Consider the following 17,933-nt stretch of genomic DNA (forward strand, 5'->3'; position numbering starts at 1 on the left):
CACTATATATTGATAAAACGTTCGCGGTATCCAAGAAACTTAGTTCCATAAGCTCGTTGAATTTAGAAGAAACTGATCATTGTAATAATTAGCAACTGTGCTTGAAATACCTTTCTTTATTATTAATTCTTTATTATTAATAATTTCAGAAATAAATTTGTTGAATAATACTTTGTAAAGAAAATTGCAAAGTAATAAATTTAAAACATATATAGAATGACAAATAGTGAATAGTGAAAGTATTCATGAGAGAAATATGGATCCTTTGGAATTCACCTCTGCAATATCTAGATATTCCAATTCAAATCTGAAGCAAATCAGATTGGAAGATTACATAAAAGATATCTACATCTCTGAATTTTCTGCAGAATGGGAAGAAAATATACTGCATTTGATACCTCGCAGAGATAGACGAGCGCATTCTTCTTTCGTAAACTCGGTATTAGACGAGGTAAAAGAAATATATGTCGAAGATATGAGAGACTTCGTGCTGAAGTCCATATTATCCTGCAAAATGTACAAGAGAAGACGCGTCGTTTGCGAAGAGTGCGACGTTCCCGTCAGCTCGAAGCGAAGCATCACCGAAAAAGATGCATTATACGATCGGAAGATATTTTTAAAACGTCGTGATCTGTTGACCGAGAGATATTTCCTCTCATATCCGATAATTAGACGCGTCATAAATACGGCTCATCGTATTCTGCCTACGGTAATTTGTGACTTCGAACATTATCGTGAACTAGGAACGCTAACGTTGCACAATTTCCGAAACATGATCCTTAAGGACATTAAGAGAGGTACCTTAGTGATAGCTAATCAGTTTTACACCGAAACGTTTAAAGCCGTGCAAAGATCGAAGCAACTAAAGAGCATCTCCGCGAAACACCTGCCTCGATTTATGCGATGCCTCACTAACATATTTGTTCAACAGATTCTCAATGTGACAATGAGATCGATCGATCATATAATAGGTATCATGAAAGACGGTCGTTTCTGTCCACAGATTGAGTTCCAGCTGGTATGCGAAGACGATCGGCTTGTCACTAAACCGGACGTAGAGGAGGTATTTTCGACATATCACGATATTATCAGCGGCATCGCGGGAATCGGACAAGATCTGATGCCTCTGGAGGAATGGTTGGATATCAAAGCGAAGGAAAGATATATAAAGGTCGCGCCTTCCGACTGGTTCATCGAGAGATCGCATCGCAACCTGCAGGAGATACTAGACGCTCTGTTTCGACCTGTAAACGAGCACGTGGCTTGTGTTTCCGCGGAATTCAGCGACGTATGTACATCGAGTATCGAGAGCCGGATATCGTCCTTAACTTCTGAACGACCAGATTTCGATATGTATCTGGCACATATATACAAGTACAACGAGCATCTGAGCAAAACGAACTCTATGCTCTCTAATTTGTATTATAGCGTAGGAAAGTTGGAGCAAAGCAGCGCCAAGGAATCTCTGAGACAGATCTGCCACGATGTTATAAACGCTCTCACGATGGAACTCGTCGAGTATCATCGAGATTTCAATTGCTCGATCTGTTCCAGCTTCGAGGATCTAAAGTCTATGGCGCTAGATATCCCGAGGGATGCAAACTCCTTGATACAATTGGGCGAATACATGTCGAGAGCTTCGAAAGTATTAATGAAGAAGCAGGAGGAGAAGATACGACGCTCGATTTATATGCTGAGTAAACTATTGGAGATTACCATATTGACGGACGAACACGTTGACTTGAACAAGACCACCGTTAATTGGCTGAACGATATCCAGCCGGTGTTCTCGCAGAACAATACGTTGTGCGAGGCAATGAAGAGTGAATTAGAGGAGGATCTTCAACGGCGGATAAATACATTGAACACGGAAGTTGACGCCATGTTCCCGCAGCTTATTATCCTCGACGATATGGACGACATAAACAAAGTCGGAGAATATACGGAGCATTACGAGGATTTGATGAAGAAGTATAAACGTATGGACAACGAGATGCAAATTATTAATTCGGAGGAGAGACTTTTCAAGTTTCCCGAAACGGAGTTTCCAAAAATAACTGAATTAAAAGAGACGATCGTGCGCTTTTACACGCTCATACGTACTGTTTATCAATGGCAGAGGAACAACTCCGTGTGGCTGAATGGTCCGTTCGAATGCCTGGACGCGTCCATCATCGAGAGGAAGACGATGAATTATTTGGACGAAATCACGGAGATGAACAAGACGATGAAGTCGCGTATCAAGATGGATGTAACGGCGAACAAGTCGTACAAATTTTCCGGCATCGCCGACGATCCTGATCCGATGCAACAACCCGCACCGCTAAAATTGTGTTGGCAGGCACTCAAGAACATTAACGAGTTCAAGGTTTATCTGCCGCTCGCGATCTGCATGTGCAATCCAGCTCTCTGCGTCCGCCATTGGAAGGAAATGTCAGCGATATGTAATTTTGATCTCACGCCGAATGCGGGAACGACTCTGAAAAAGATGATTGATATGAATCTGATGGATAATATCGACAAGTACGAGGCTATAAGTTTGGGCGCCAACAAGGAACTGTGTCTTCAGCAAGAATTGGCCGAGATGATCGAAAAGTGGGAGCCAATATCCTTCGAGATGTCGACTGATGAATCTGGTGCGATAACTTTCAAACATATAGATGACATCGAAGTGCTTCTCGGAGAACATCTCATCAAAGTTGAGGAGATGAGAACGTCTCATTTCGTCAAACCGATATTGTCAGACTTAATCGATTTCTTCGCTGTTCTCACAAAAATACAGAAAATCCTTGATCAATGGACGCGCGTACAGTTCCGCAAACTCCGTCTGCAGCCGATATTCTCTTATCCGGGAATGGAAGTGCGTTTGAATCAAGAAACTTCATTGTATCTTGAAGCAACGAGAATTTTACTGGATGTTAATAACAGATTTACGGCGAATCCAAGTTTTCGAGAGATCGAGAAATCTTCGGATTTACTGCACATCTTAAATGAAGCCAACGAAAAATTAGAGAGAGCGGGTAAAGGCGTGAGGGATTACTTAGATGTTAAAAGATTGTCTTTTACGAGATTGTTCTTTCTCGATGATTCAGAAATTCAAAAAATATTATTCGAATCGACCGATATAGTAAAACGAAATACATTTGTGAAAAAATGTTTCGCCGGTATAAAACAATTAAAATTTAATCAATTTAATTGTATTCGGAAAATTATCGGACATTACGGGGAGATGTTACGTCTAAACGATAATATCTTCGTACCTGTCGACACCAAATGCGAAGAGCAATGGTTGATTCAACTCGAAGAAGAAATGAGAGACGCGGTTCGCGAAAATATTCACCAATATCATCTTTTGATCGACGGAGATTCGACATTCATTCCTAGTGATAATTTTCCAAGCATGGCGATCGTTTGCGGTTTGCAACTTCATTGGACCTTCTCGGTGGAAAAGTGTCTCGCGCCGTTAAATATCACAATGTTAAACTCTCTGTGCACTACATATACCAATTGGATAACTTCGCTAACTAACGAATTAAAAAAGAATTTGACACGACGATGTAGAAACCTGTTGATGTCATCGATTATTATTATATTGGCTCATAAGGAAGTTATAAGACTGCTTTTGGATAGAAATATCACTAAACAAACAGATTTCGAATGGATCGCGCAGTTGAGATACTATTGCAACGACAAGGTTGTCGAGATATCGGTATTCGATACAACGATTGAATACGGATATGAATATAATTATTGTCGACAGAATATTGTTAATACACCCTTAACCGATCGATGCTTTCGTACTATATTACAGGCTTATCGTTATCATTTTTACAGCGGCATCCTAGGTTCTACAAGTAGCGGTAAAACGGAAACGATCAGAAGCTTGACGAAAGCTTTGGCAAAGCTATTTTACATCGTCAATTGCAACAATAGCATCTCCTACGATTGTGTGATACGGATATTCAAAGGAGTGGTTTCCTGCGGAGCGTGGGTTTGCTTCGAAAATTTCGACCGATTAAAACCGGAATTATTATCAGCCATCGCTCAGAATCTTACGCAAATGAAACAAGCGATAGCGTCTAACTCAAAGGTAATAAGTATCGAGAGTTGCGATTTGAACCTGAACGTTTCCGGATATGTATGCGTTAACTCTGTGCAATTCGGATATACCAATCTTCCGGATAATTTGAAAGTGCTCTTTCGTTTCGTGTCAATGACAGCACCGGATATCGGCAGAATCGCCGAGATCGAACTCTTCGCCGGGGGATTTCTTCACGCGAAGAAGCTTGCGACAAAGCTAGTCATTAGCTACAAACTGTTATCCGAACATCTAGGAGAGAAACGTCATTACAACTTCAGCGCGTCATCATTGAAGACTGTCATCGCAACCGCGATCGATATGAAGCAGAATGTTCCGAACGAAAAGGAGCATATCTTGTTGTTGCGTTCGATGATAGATATAAATATCCCGCAGCTATGTACATCCGATATACCTGTCTTCCAGAGTATCGTGCGCAATGTTTTTCCCGAATTCGATGTCTTGCCTCCGTTCGATTATTTTGCGATTTTAAAGGCGTTCGAAAATGTGTGTGCCAAGAGATTTCTCGTATCGCACACGACCTTCAAATTAAAAGCTATACAGATTATCGAATTAATGTACGTTCGTCGCGGTCTCATACTCATTAGCGATCCTCTGGGTGGCAAGACGGAAATTTTACACGCACTTGCTGAGACATTATCATTGTTACAGGATCAAGAAAACAAGATTGGCACTGCTGTGAAGCTTGAAACAATCATGCCGGAAGTAGTGGACAGCGACGCGCTCTTCGGGTATCTCTGTAATAAATCTGGTGTTTGGAAGGACGGTCTGTGTACCAGCATATTTCGTCACTTCGCGGAAGACACATCGATGGATCGAAAATGGTTAGTGTTCGACGGAGCCTTGAGCGGTGCATGGCTAGAAAACTTGAACACGGTTCTCGACGAGAACGAAATATTGTATTTGGCGTCTGGAGAACGTCTTCCCATAACAGGATCGATGTCCGTTATCTTCGAAACAACGAGCATGACAGAAATCTCACCCAGCTTAGTGTCACGATGCGGAATCATCTATATCGACTCGCATTCTATCGGCTGGAGGCCACACGTATTGTCTCATATCGCGAAACATAACATTTACGACGGATACGACAAAGTATTGTGCGCTCTGTTCGAATGGGCGATAGATCCGTGTCTTGACTTTTTAAAAGAGAATGGCGATACATCTATGAATCAGGAATTGCACCTTGTTACGTCAATCTTGAATTTGTTCGAGATATTATTAAGAGACGCGTGCGAAGATGTCACAGAGGATACTGGAAAAAGCAATCATTTTGTCATATGGGCACAAGCCGCCTTAATCCAAGCTATTGTTTGGGCATTAGGTGGAAACTTGATCGAGGATTTGCAAATACGATTCAACGCTTTTTGCACAACATTCTGGAGTGGCGCAGATACGAGACATCCGAAACCCGACTCAATTAAACACTTGGACATAACACTGCCTAACGAGGGTCTAATTCAAGACAACTTTTACATCTTCAAGGGTGTTGGAAATTGGAAGTACTGGGGAGATTTGCTAAAAACCGAGAAAATCCCCGAGATATGCAGTTTTAATCAAATTTATGTTCCAAGCGTCAACAGTATAAGATATAACTATATGTTCTTGAAACACGTTAAATATCGAAAGCCTTTTCTTCTGTATGGTGATGTTGGTGTTGGAAAAAGTAGTATGATGTATGATCTCTTGGACAACAAATTGCCAGATAATTGTTTCCCCAATTTTTTCAGCTTTACTTCCATGCTTACGGTAACTAAAACGCAAAGATTATTGTTTTCGAAGTTAAACAAGATACGACATACTGTTTACAGTCCAGGAAGAAATAAATTCTGCGTGAACTTTGTGGACGATGTAAGTAGAGCCGTTACGCAAAAATCAGAAACACGATCCGTATTTGAATTGTTACGTCAATTTCTTAGTCATAATTACTGTTATGATACAAATGAATTAAGTAAAATATTTATACAAGATGTTATGTTCACACTCGCGATTACAGGAAAGATTATTAAAGACATACCTTCTCGATTTTTGAGGCACTTCAATACTTATATAATTCTTGCCCCTGCAACAGATAATATATTTAAGATATATTTCAACATGCTATCTGCTAATTTGAAGAAAAATCTGTTCGCAGCAGACGTCACGGGGAGTGTAACTAGTATAGTGAACGCAACGATTGATGTTTACAAGTCCATAATAAAAATGTTACGGCCTGTGCCCAACAAATTGCACTATTGCTTTGATATGCGAGATATATCCAGAGTGATCAATGGATGTAGCCTGATCCAGAAGGAATCAGTGGAGACGAAGATAACATTTATACGATTATGGGTGCACGAAATTTTACGTGTGTTTAACGACCGCATGCTGGATGAAAACGACAAGGAATGGCTGTTTCTAAAGATTCGCGATGCGGTGAAGAACAACTTTAAGGATTCATACGAGACTGCTTTCGATTATTTGCCAAAATATGAGAACAATCAAATTACCAAGGATAGCTTTGACGATCTCATGTTTGGAAATTTTATGGATATGGAGAAGAGCGGCAAATGCAAACGGTACGAGGAGATCGGTTCGATGGAAACTTTGAAGAACAGAATCATCGCTTATTTGGACGAATACAACGCAAACTGCAAAAGGAAAATGGATGTCGTTGTTTCTCGTTACATGTTGCAATTTCTAATCAAGATTTCCAGAATTCTGAGCATCCCAGGCGGAAACGTGTTAATGATATCTACAGTAGGTTCCGGCAGAAAATCCATGACTGCCCTCGCTGCCTTCATGCAACAGCAGAGCTTGTTCGAAATCACCGCTGAATCCTATTATAACTCAAACGCGTGGAAAGACGATTTGAAAAGAATTCTGCGAGAATGCGGAGCATTGCGGAAGGACGTTACGTATTTTATGAACGAGAGGCAAATGAAGGATTCATTCTTAAGCGACATCAGCTGTTTATTGAGCACCGGAGAATTACCTGACTTGTTTTCCGTCGAAGACAAACAGTGTATAATTGAGACGACGCGACTCCACGCTCAGGGCGGTGATCAAAACGCGGAAATCAGCGCGCGCTCGGTGATGAGGTACTTTATGGAACAATGCAAGAATCGATTACACTTTGTACTTTGCTTTAGTCCTACTAATTCTGCTTTCAGAAGATATTTATGTTCGTATCCTAATTTAGCGAAACACTGCACGGTAAATTGCTATCAAATTTGGCCTGATCAAGCGCTTTTGGAGATCGCCGTGAAGCATATGAAGTACGTTAATATGCAGGAAGAGATTAAAACTCACGTGGCAAGAACTTGCGTGCAATTCCACAAAAATGCAAGAGAGATGAGTTTGAGATATCATGAGATGTTTGGTAGAATTGTTCATGTGACATCGTCAGCTTTTTTGCACATGCTCAAACTGTATACACGCTTGATGTCAAAGAAGCAAGAAGAAATTGTAACGACACGAAATAAATACATGACGGGATTGGAAAAATTGGAATTGGCGGCCGAGCAGGTCGAACAGATGAAGGCCACTCTTACAATTCTGAAACCACAATTGGAACTGTCTGCTCAACAAATGGTAATTACCATGAAAGAAGTGGAGAATGAGAACATTACCGTAGAGCGAGCTACAATCCTCGTGAAGCAGGAGGAGGAAGTGGCAAATAAGAAGGCGGAGATTGCGGGTGCCCTAAAGACCGAATGCGAGGCCGAGCTCGCTGTTGCTATACCAATCTTGGAGGACGCGGTCATGGCATTGAACACACTGAAGCCGACAGACATCACGCTGGTGAAGGCGATGAAGAATCCGCCAGATACCATCAAGCTGGTAATGGCTGCTGTATGCGTGATGCTGGGCGTTCCGCCAGATCGTACCATCGATCCGGTCACTGGCAAAAAGTTCACGGACTATTGGGGCCCGAGCAAGCGTATCCTGGGCGACATGAATTTTCTGCAGAACTTGAAGGATTACGACAAGGATAACATAGCGCCTGCGGTGATGCAGGTTATCAAAAAGACGTACATGACGGATAGCAGCTTCACGCCTCACATAGTTGCGAAGGCATCCAGCGCCGCCGAGGGTCTCTGCAAGTGGGTCCGTGCCATGGTATCATACGACGAGGTAGCGAAGGTAGTTGCGCCAAAGAAGAAGAAACTAGTAGAAGCACAAACGGAGTGTGATGAGGCCGAAGCGTTCCTGAACGAGAAACGGCAGACGCTGGCCGCTCTGAATGCAAAACTGGCGGCACTTAATGATAGCCTGCGGCAAACATTGCAGAAGAAATTGAACTTGGAGACGGAAGTGACGACTTGCACCTCCAAATTGGTGAAGGCAGAGAAACTGATCGCCAGTCTGGGTGGCGAGAAGAGTCGTTGGATGGAGTGCGCTCATGATTTACAAATGAATTATGATAATCTTGTGGGCAACATGTTACTCTCGTGTGGAATAATAGCTTATATGGCATCTTATAATCTCTCATTTCGCGACGAGATACTGATGAAATGGAAAGAATTTGTGGAAACTTCTGAGATACCGTACACTAAAACGTACGACTTTATAAGCGTCCTTGGTGTGGAAATTGAGATTAATCATTGGCAACTCTGCGGCCTATCAAAAAATCGCTTTGCAATAGAAAACGCCATCATTTTGAATAATTCAGATCAATGGTGCCTCTTTATCGATTCGCAGAACCAGATAAACCAATGGATCAAGAGAATCGAGAAGAAAAATGATTTAAATGTCATTAAATTAATGGATTGCAATTATATGTCAGTCATCGAACGAAACATCGAAACCGGCGTGCCAGTTCTGTTGGAGAATGTCGGGGAGAGACTCGAAATCGCGCTGGAACCGATACTGTTGAAAAATATTTACAAGAATAAAGCAGATTGGTATATCGATATTGGTGCGAAATCTGTGAAGTATTCGCAAAACTTTCGATTTTACATCACCACAAGATTGTCGAACCAAGATTATACGGCCGATATTTTCAGCAAGCTCACCGTAATCGATTTTTCGATGCCAGACGGGACTCTTCGAGACAAGCTTCTAGACATCGTCGTCGCGAAGGAGAGGCCGGAGCTTCAAGACAAATTTGAAGCGCTCCGTATTCAAGATGCTACTAACAAGAAAGTTCTTCAGCAACAAGAGGACAACATTCTGAGCACTCTCTCGTCAACTACTACGAACATTCTAGAGGATGAAAACGCAATACAGATCTTGGATTCCTCCAAGACACTTACTGCGAACATCATGAAGAGGCAGGAAACAGCGAGATCAATGACGGAGGATATCAACAAATTCCGAGATGTGTATCTACAGTTTGCCGATCATTGCGCAGGTTTATTCTGCACATTGACTACCCTGTCCAACTTAAATCACATGTACCGTTTTTCATTCTCGTGGTTCATTCAACTGTATGTTAGCTCGATCGAAATGTCGAACAGAAGCATTGTTCTCGAAAAACGACTACAATTTCTCAAATTTTCGTTTACGAGGAATCTCCATTCTAGTGTCTGCAGATCGCTATTCGAGAAACATAAACTTCTGTATTCGTTTCTATTGTGCGTGAAAATTTTGATGGATGCTCGACAGACTACGCGAGAGGAAGTCAAATTCTTTGTCTCTTCGGAGGCGGAGAATTGCGATGCAGTTCCTGAGGAACCGGCGCCAGAGTGGTTATCAGCGGATAAATGGAGACAAATTTGCAAATTAAACGACATGGTGCCTGAATTACACGAACTCGCAAATGATTTTCGCTCCAACGGCGTGGCTTGGCAAAAATATTTCAATGCGATACCGTTTCTAAGCCATCTAATGCCGAAACCATGGGCCGACAGGATGACACAGTTTCAGAGGTTGATGCTTGTCAAAATCATCAGACGCGACAAGATCATCGTGGAGATAATGCGGCTGATAGAGGACAACATGCTGGAGAACGTGTTCAATTCGTATCCTCATCTTCAGATTTCAGAATCATTCGCAGAATCAAGCTGCCTCACGCCAATTATATTCATCCTGCCAAGTTATACTTCGTCTCTGTCGCTCGTTTCCGCCTACGCGAGCGCCAAAGGATATACTTCGAAATTCATTTCCTTGTCGATGGGCGATGGACCGCGACAAGGTACTGCTGAAGTTCTCGTAGAAGAGGCGCGAAAGGAAGGGGGATGGATATTCTTGCAAAACTGTCACCATGCTATATCGTGGATACCGCGACTCGAACGGATCTTCGAGAGCCTGAAACTATCCAGTACGTCCTTGGACTTTCGACTGTGGCTCTCCAGTTGTTCCATCCCAGACTTTCCGATCAGCGTCCTGCAGAACAGCTTGAAGATCGCGTACGACTACCCGCTTCGACTGAAACAGAGTTTGCTGAGAACATATCGGTCGGAACCAGTGAAAAATAAGGAATTCTTCGAAGGATGTCCCGGAAGGGACAAGGAGTTCTCCAAACTTCTGTATGGACTTTGCTTCTTTCACGGAATCGTCCGAGAGAGAAGACACTTCGGGCCGCAAGGATGGAACATCCCATACGATTTTGATCACGTCGACTTTGAAATATCCGTTAGACAGCTGCAGAACTTGATCAACGAGACCGAGAATAATAATATACCATTCGACACGCTACTCTATCTTATCGGAGAATGTAATTACGGCGGGAAGATCGTGAATAGTCTCGATCAAAGATGTCTAGGATATCTATTGGATTCCTTCTGTAATATTCGTATCATCAACGACAACGAATATTCATTTTCCAATTGTATAGAACACTCGGTACCTCAAAGATGCGAGTATCGCGATATCATTAAACACATCAACGATATGCAACTGGACTCATCACCGGAAGCCTTCGCCTCTGATGAAAATGCTCTTATTATAAAAGACACTGCTATTGCCAGAGAATTCTTAGAATCTATATCTTATCTAGATCAAATTAGATCATCGAACCATGAGATTGTAGTACAAGATCAAGTATTGCGAGCAATTGACGAAATCAACAGCAAGTTACCTGTTTTATTTAACATCGACGAGATACGCGACAGATATCCTCTTATCTCGCGTGAACCGTTTAACGCGATTCTCATCCACGAAGCCGAATTGATTAACAAGGTTTTAGCTGTAATTGTGGACTCCCTGAATAATTTGAAATCGGCGTTAAACGGCGAGATTATCTTGACCGATTCCTTGGAAAACTTGTCCGCAGAAATATACAAAAATAAAGTCCCCGATGTTTGGAGGCTGATCGATGTCGGTATCGTAACTAAACACTTGCCAAATTATATCGAGCTACTTCTGAAACGTGTAAGCTTCGTGCAAAATTGGCACGACAACATCGATCTGCCTCGTATCATCTACTTCGATGCGTTATCCTGCTATAAAAGACTTTTATCCGCGATACTCCTCGAGTTCTCACGACGTCGCGATGATGTACCCATCGAACAGATTACGTTAGATCTTCGAGTAATGAATGATGATGATATTTCTACTCATGACGAGACAGATATATATTACATTCATGATTTATGTTTATCTGGTGCTCGATGGGATACGCAGAAGCGAATGTTAATCGAAAGCTCAACGAATATATTCTGGTATAACATGCCACCGATACGTCTTACGTTTAGCGTAGAGGAAAGAGTTGTCGATAATATTTACGAGTGCCCTGTATATGTATCACCGATATGCTGCAACGAAGTAGGTATAAATATGAAGATAAAAGATTACATTACAAGTGTATCTTTGGAAACTGACAAGTCACATGTATATTGGATGAAGCGTGGCACAGCATTATTCTGTCAAATTAATGAATAATTTTTAAAGATAGATTTATGTAAATAAAAAGGATAGATTTATGTAGATAAAAACGATACGAGACTTTTGTAACTTAAATTATACTTAGATAGAAATCTATAGTGAAAAAAAATTATTGAATACATTATTGTTTTTATTCATTGCTTTGTCATTCAATAAAATACTTCAGATAACTAAGTGATTAATTATATTAGATTTATGTAAATAAAAGGGATAGATTTATGTAGATAAAAACGATACGAGACTTTTGTAACTTAAAATTATACTTAGATAGAAATCTATAATGAAAAAAAATTATTAAATACTTTATTATGTTTTTATTCATTGCTTTGTCATTCAATAAAATACTTCAGATAACTAAGTGATTAATTATATTAGATTTATGTAAATAAAAGGGATAGATTTATGTAGATAAAAACGATACGAGACTTTTGTAACTTAAATTATACTTAGATAGAAATCTATAGTGAAAAAAAATTATTGAATACATTATTGTTTTTATTCATTGCTTTGTCATTCAATAAAATACTTCAGATAACTAAGTGATTAATTATATTAGATTTATGTAAATAAAAGGGATAGATTTATGTAGATAAAAACGATACGAGACTTTTGTAACTTAAAATTATACTTAGATAGAAATCTATAATGAAAAAAAATTATTAAATACTTTATTATGTTTTTATTCATTGCTTTGTCATTCAATAAAATACTTCAGATAACTAAGTGATTAATTATATTAGATTTATGTAAATAAAAGGGATAGATTTATGTAGATAAAAACGATACGAGACTTTTGTAACTTAAAATTATACTTAGATAGAAATCTATAATGAAAAAAAATTATTAAATACTTTATTATGTTTTTATTCATTGCTTTGTCATTCAATAAAATACTTTGGATAATTAAGTGATTAATTATATTGATTAATAATATAGTTGTGTCATGTTGATTAAAATGATTAATTGTCATGTCGCCAACAATTTTATTGTCAACAATTATTGGCAACGTGACAGCAACCTTACAGACGGTTGATTATCTGGGAATAATACAAGATTTTTTATATTCTTCAAACATTTATTAGCATCAAAAAGGGCAAGTGAAAGACGAATAAACGTATTTATAACGCGAGTTTCCAAAACATGGAAACGCGCGTTTTCGAATAGCCGTTCGAATTGGACCTCCTCGATCGTTCACATCCGGTTCAATTCCGCGTCAACGAAGGGAATGACAAACGGATCGAGGTGAGAACGGAGAAAGGTGCGTTCAATTTCAGTAAATTCAGGGTGGATTCGTGTTGTAAAGAGTTGGCAGGGATCGCGGAGAAAAGAGCGGTGGATAATCGTCCGGAGTTGAATTTCGCCAAAAAATGACGAGCCGCGATGAGCTGGTCTCGCAATTCGCGGACGTAACTGGTGTCGAAGCCGAGAGAGCGCTATTTTACCTCGAGTCATCTGCCTGGCAGCTCGAGGTGAGACAGCACATTTTTACGAAACTTAGCAAGAAAAAGTGAGGTTTTTCCTGATTTCCTTCCTTTCGCAAAACTCGGACTTCTTGATCTCGATGCAGTTCTTTATTGACCTATTATCGTGCCATTAATACTCCATTTTTCTCCAAGTGATCCATTTTTCATGTTTCCTGACATTTTGCGTTTATGATATAAAGTATTTGTTTTCATATCTTTATAATTCGTAGTTTCACTCGATCTACTCGATAATTCGTCGCAATGATAATCTTTATGGACAAAATTACAAGATTATTATTGTTTTGAAACTTGACCCACATTGTAAGGTTTCGATTTTTTTCATCACATTTTGTCACATGCGTTGGCACATAGTATTTTTGCAGGTTGCCCTTGCTAGTTTTTACGAGAATTTAGAGGAGTTCCCTGGATTAGTGACCGAGGCTATTGATGATACGCAACAGGAGGAAGAATTACAAGATAGAGCAGACACAATGTCAAACAAAAATGTAAAATCTGACTCAACGGAGTCAAAGGGTGCTAAACCAAAACCTAGATTTGGAACATTAAATGATCTTCAAAACAAAGATAGCAGTTCCGAAGATGAGGAAGGACAAGCATTTTATGCTGGAGGTTCTGAGCACAGTGGACAGCAAGTTTTAGGACCAGGAAAGAAAAAGAAAGATATTATTAGCGATATGTTCAAATCTTGTCAAGAACAATCAATTACTGCAGATCCCCCAAAAATGGGAGGTCAACAGAGGCCAAACACATTCAGTGGCACAGGATATAAATTAGGTCAAACTAGTTCCGATAGCGAAGGTATTTTGAGGTTTTATTGTTTTAAAGAAATTGATACAAAATAGCTAAAACAATGTTTATTACATATATATGCATACTAGTAGTGATAGGAGCAAACGCAGATCAACAATCTTCAAACGGTCTTATTACATTGAAATTGTGGAAGGACGGATTTACAATAAATGACAGCGAGATTCGATCATATGGAGAACCCGATAACAGAGAATTCCTTGCAGCTATTAAGCGAGGCGAAATCCCAGCAGAGATTCGCCAACAGGTACAAGGCGCAGAAGTACGACTTGACATGGAGGATCATCGTCATGAGGTCTATGTTCCATCAAAAACTAAGGTGAAAGCTTTCTCTGGAAAGGGACATATGTTAGGAAGGTAAAGTTTCATCTTATGTGCTCTATACCCATATTATTATTGATCTCTCTATTTACAGTTGATTTTAGATTTCTATATTTCTTAAAGACTTTACTTTTTGTAACGCTACAAATATTTCAGTCCATCACCAGCTACTGTAGGTATGACAGTTCCAACGGATCCTGCTGATCAAGCTGCCAATGAAGCGCAAGCAAGAAAAGAATTGAATGTAGATACCTCAAAGCCAACAACAACATTACAAATTCGTCTCGCGGATGGCAGTACCGTGAAGGCTCAATTTAATTTATCACACACAGTCGCCGATCTTAGACGATATATAATAACGTATCCTTTGATCTTTCTGAATTTTGTTTAAATTTTATTTAAATTTTTTTTTTAAATAATTGAAATTAAAAAATTTTTCTTAATGCATAATCAGTATGAGACCTCAGTATGCTCTAAGGGATTTTAGCTTGTTAACCGTATATCCAACGAAAGAACTTACAGAAGATAAAACAATTGAAGAGTCTGGTTTGCAAAATTCGGCTATAATGCAACGACTGAAGTAAACTTTTTTTAAATTTCTAGAAAGATGTATAACAATTAGATATATACCAAATATATGTTAAATTGCTTAAAAATAAATTTCTATGAATTTTTATTAGGAATGTAATACCTTTTTCATTTTATTTTATTTTTTTTTTTCGTTTATTGTATACTTTACCTATTTCCTGATGACTTAAATCAATCAAGTTTAACTCTATTATATTCAATATTTAGAATTATAAAAGTTTGAAAATTGTAAACAACGGTTTTTTTAAATTTAACTTAATCATAAATTTATTTACAAAGATTTCATAATATCTATAATAAAATTATCATTCTTGTAAATGTTGCATATAACTTGATTACTATAATGATATAAAAAAACTAAGATGTAAAACTATTGGAAGTAACAAATGTAAAGAATATTTTATTATAGCTTAAATCTGGGAAATGTACAAAATATTAAAATAGCCATGTTATAATTAGTCATACAGCTATGATGTAATGATTAAGGCACCTAATATGAAAGACGATATATAATTAGGAAATATATATGTATATATGAATTAAAAGTAGTATGCAAATGTGAAACATTATCCAAGATTGTGCAAATATTAGCTAAATTAATATATCAGTCATGTTAAAATTTACATCACTTTACATCTGTATCAAGCACATTGTTAGGTCCGAGATATTTCCTAAGAATTGATGAGTTTTGCATATCTTGGGCAAATCTTAAAATTGTAAGATCTTCTACTTCTCGTTTGTCTTTGTAACTATCGCAATATTTATATTGATTTACAACAACCAAATCCTTTCTTATTTCCTTGGTATATATATGGGAATTTTGTAATGTTACATGTGGCTTGTGTATATAAACAGAATGATCTTCTAAAATGTTTATATTAGATTTTGTCTTCTTTAATACTATCAGTGTAGAATTGGCATATTGTTTATTGTCAGTTTGCTGCATGCAAAAGGTTGCAGTTTTTAGTTTATAACGGTCAGCTATCAACTTGGTTTGTTTGAAATCTGCCATCAGATCAATCATTGCATGATGATACTTCAAAACTACATATTCATTCCATGAAAGAGCAATAGCATAAGCGACATTATTGTATGTACGATATAAACAATCTGTCTCGATAATTTCTCTTATAATATTTTGATCGATTTCTGTGAAAGGAAAATTCCATGGTACAACAGTATATGTAAACTTCCAAAAGGAGGTCAAATCGTTAGCCATTTCTTTTAGCTTACTATTAAATTCATTTGAAATTCCAGAATCATACACGACAAAATTATCCATTCCAATCAATGCATGGAAGCTGATGAAACCTATCATATCTGCTGACTGTATTGGTTTCATCGATGATTGCATCACGCACACTCCTATTCTACTATGGCTCAAACTTCGTGGCTGCACTTTTATAGGAAAAATGGGTGCATAATTGAGATACTTGTTAGATTTTGTAACAAATGTTATTCCAGTGGGAGTCTCATTACTGGTAAATGTGCACACAAAATGGTATCCTCCATATCTTGAATTTTCTCCTAGAGTCATGGCGATTGCATTACCAATGGGGATAAATTTAATACTTCCCAATATAGGTTTACTCTCATTTTCAAAGAAGACGAGACATTGCATGTTTGAAACACTGTTTATAGTCCCGAGTCCAATTGCTCGTATCTCTTTATTGTTAATACTGTATGTAGAATATATATATAGATCATCCTCTAGACGTTGCCAAGAAGGAATCGGTTCGTCGAACTTTGTATTGAATGTGGTAAACATCGGATTGGAGCTCGTACAATTTGCATCTCTTCTTGGCCCAGGCTTACCAAAGTAATTAAAAACTTCTAAGACATACCTCAATCTGTTATATTCGTGTCTGTAGATGAGCAGAGATACAAGGCTTATTACTGCTGTTACAGCTAGAGCAGCTTGATAATATTTTCTCATACTGTTAATGTTAATTTTAATCTCATATAATGTAGGAATCTCTCGAATCTAAGATAAATATCTTATATATGATGCTGTATTTTATCACCCTTATCATAAAATCATGTTTAGAAAACATTCTAAAAAAGAAAATATAAAAGATAAAATATTTGTAACTATTGCTATACATGCATATATAGTTATGAATGTTTAATAAATACTCTGTGTTTGTAATTTTATCATTTTCACTTGGCTAGATACATGTGCTATTTTTCACCACACAGATGGTCTCATAACCATAACTGTTTATATCTTATTCGATACTAAATTTCTCACAAGTTCTTATAAAGCGTTAATCGAAGAATTATTACGTTATTTCGTATAAATTCACGATTTTTTACTGGTATATAATTCTTATAATTTACTTCAATTCAATTACAAACTAAAATGATGCGATTTCATACACATACATAAAGTTGCAGATATACTAGTGCAGTGTTGCAAGATGCACTAATGCGCACGTCGCATGAACGATCGGAACATACCAATTTAGCTGTCGTAATAGAAATATAAATATATAAGGATAAATTATATACACATGCGAGTTTTTGACTAAATTTATGATAATATTAATTATATTTGATAATAATTATTATGCATTATATTACTATATGTGATATATTACTATATAATAATATAAGATATATATAAATAAAATACATATTTTTCTTACGGTCGATTTCGTCTATTATAATAAACATTTTCGAATTCAATAGGAGAGGGGAGAGAATTTTCTCTTTTAAATCTATCTTCCTTATTGCTTTTCTATAAATACATAAACATTAAAAAAATAAAAAATCATTACATCATCAATCAAGTACATTTAAAGAATAAAAAAATCATCATATCA

At 37.9% G+C, this 17,933-nt stretch overlaps 3 protein-coding genes across 8 annotated transcripts; 2 read left to right on the forward strand and 1 right to left on the reverse strand.

Annotated features, from left to right (window-relative positions):
• The first annotated feature begins 286 nt into the window (after window positions 1-286).
• Window positions 287-12,032, forward strand: LOC145971821 (dynein axonemal heavy chain 7). The gene has a single exon (XM_083099881.1). The coding sequence runs from the start codon at window positions 476-478 to the stop codon at window positions 11,903-11,905; it is 11,430 nt and encodes a 3,809-aa protein (XP_082956007.1). The 5' UTR covers window positions 287-475; the 3' UTR covers window positions 11,906-12,032.
• A 1,038-nt stretch (window positions 12,033-13,070) lies between these two features.
• LOC145971689 (NSFL1 cofactor p47) lies at window positions 13,071-15,203 on the forward strand. 5 transcript variants are annotated; one of them, XM_083099618.1, is made up of 5 exons: window positions 13,071-13,166; window positions 13,744-14,190; window positions 14,271-14,556; window positions 14,677-14,880; window positions 14,975-15,203. In XM_083099618.1, exons 2-5 carry the CDS (start codon window positions 13,863-13,865, stop codon window positions 15,102-15,104), a joined length of 948 nt encoding a protein of 315 aa, XP_082955744.1. In that variant the 5' UTR covers window positions 13,071-13,166; window positions 13,744-13,862; the 3' UTR covers window positions 15,105-15,203. The 5 variants fall into 5 exon arrangements, with proteins under 5 accessions (XP_082955744.1, XP_082955745.1, XP_082955742.1 ...); XM_083099619.1 differs by having other exon boundaries at window positions 13,078-13,166; window positions 13,755-14,190; XM_083099616.1 differs by having other exon boundaries at window positions 13,098-13,377.
• Window positions 14,177-17,542, reverse strand: LOC145971688 (uncharacterized). 2 transcript variants are annotated; one of them, XM_083099613.1, is made up of 3 exons: window positions 17,245-17,542; window positions 16,342-17,163; window positions 14,177-16,257 (listed from the first exon to the last, which is right to left on the reverse strand). In XM_083099613.1, exons 2-3 carry the CDS (start codon window positions 17,042-17,044, stop codon window positions 15,734-15,736), a joined length of 1,227 nt encoding a protein of 408 aa, XP_082955739.1. In that variant the 5' UTR covers window positions 17,045-17,163; window positions 17,245-17,542; the 3' UTR covers window positions 14,177-15,733. The 2 variants fall into 2 exon arrangements, with proteins under 2 accessions (XP_082955739.1, XP_082955738.1); XM_083099612.1 differs by having other exon boundaries at window positions 14,177-17,163; window positions 17,245-17,541.
• Between the last annotated feature and the right edge of the window lie 391 nt (window positions 17,543-17,933).

Source organism: Camponotus vicinus, unplaced genomic scaffold, assembly GCF_025532165.1.
Source record: "Camponotus vicinus isolate PSW18456_S1 unplaced genomic scaffold, iyCamVici1.0 SCAF_5, whole genome shotgun sequence".
Lineage (NCBI taxonomy): Eukaryota > Metazoa > Arthropoda > Insecta > Hymenoptera > Formicidae > Camponotus > Camponotus vicinus.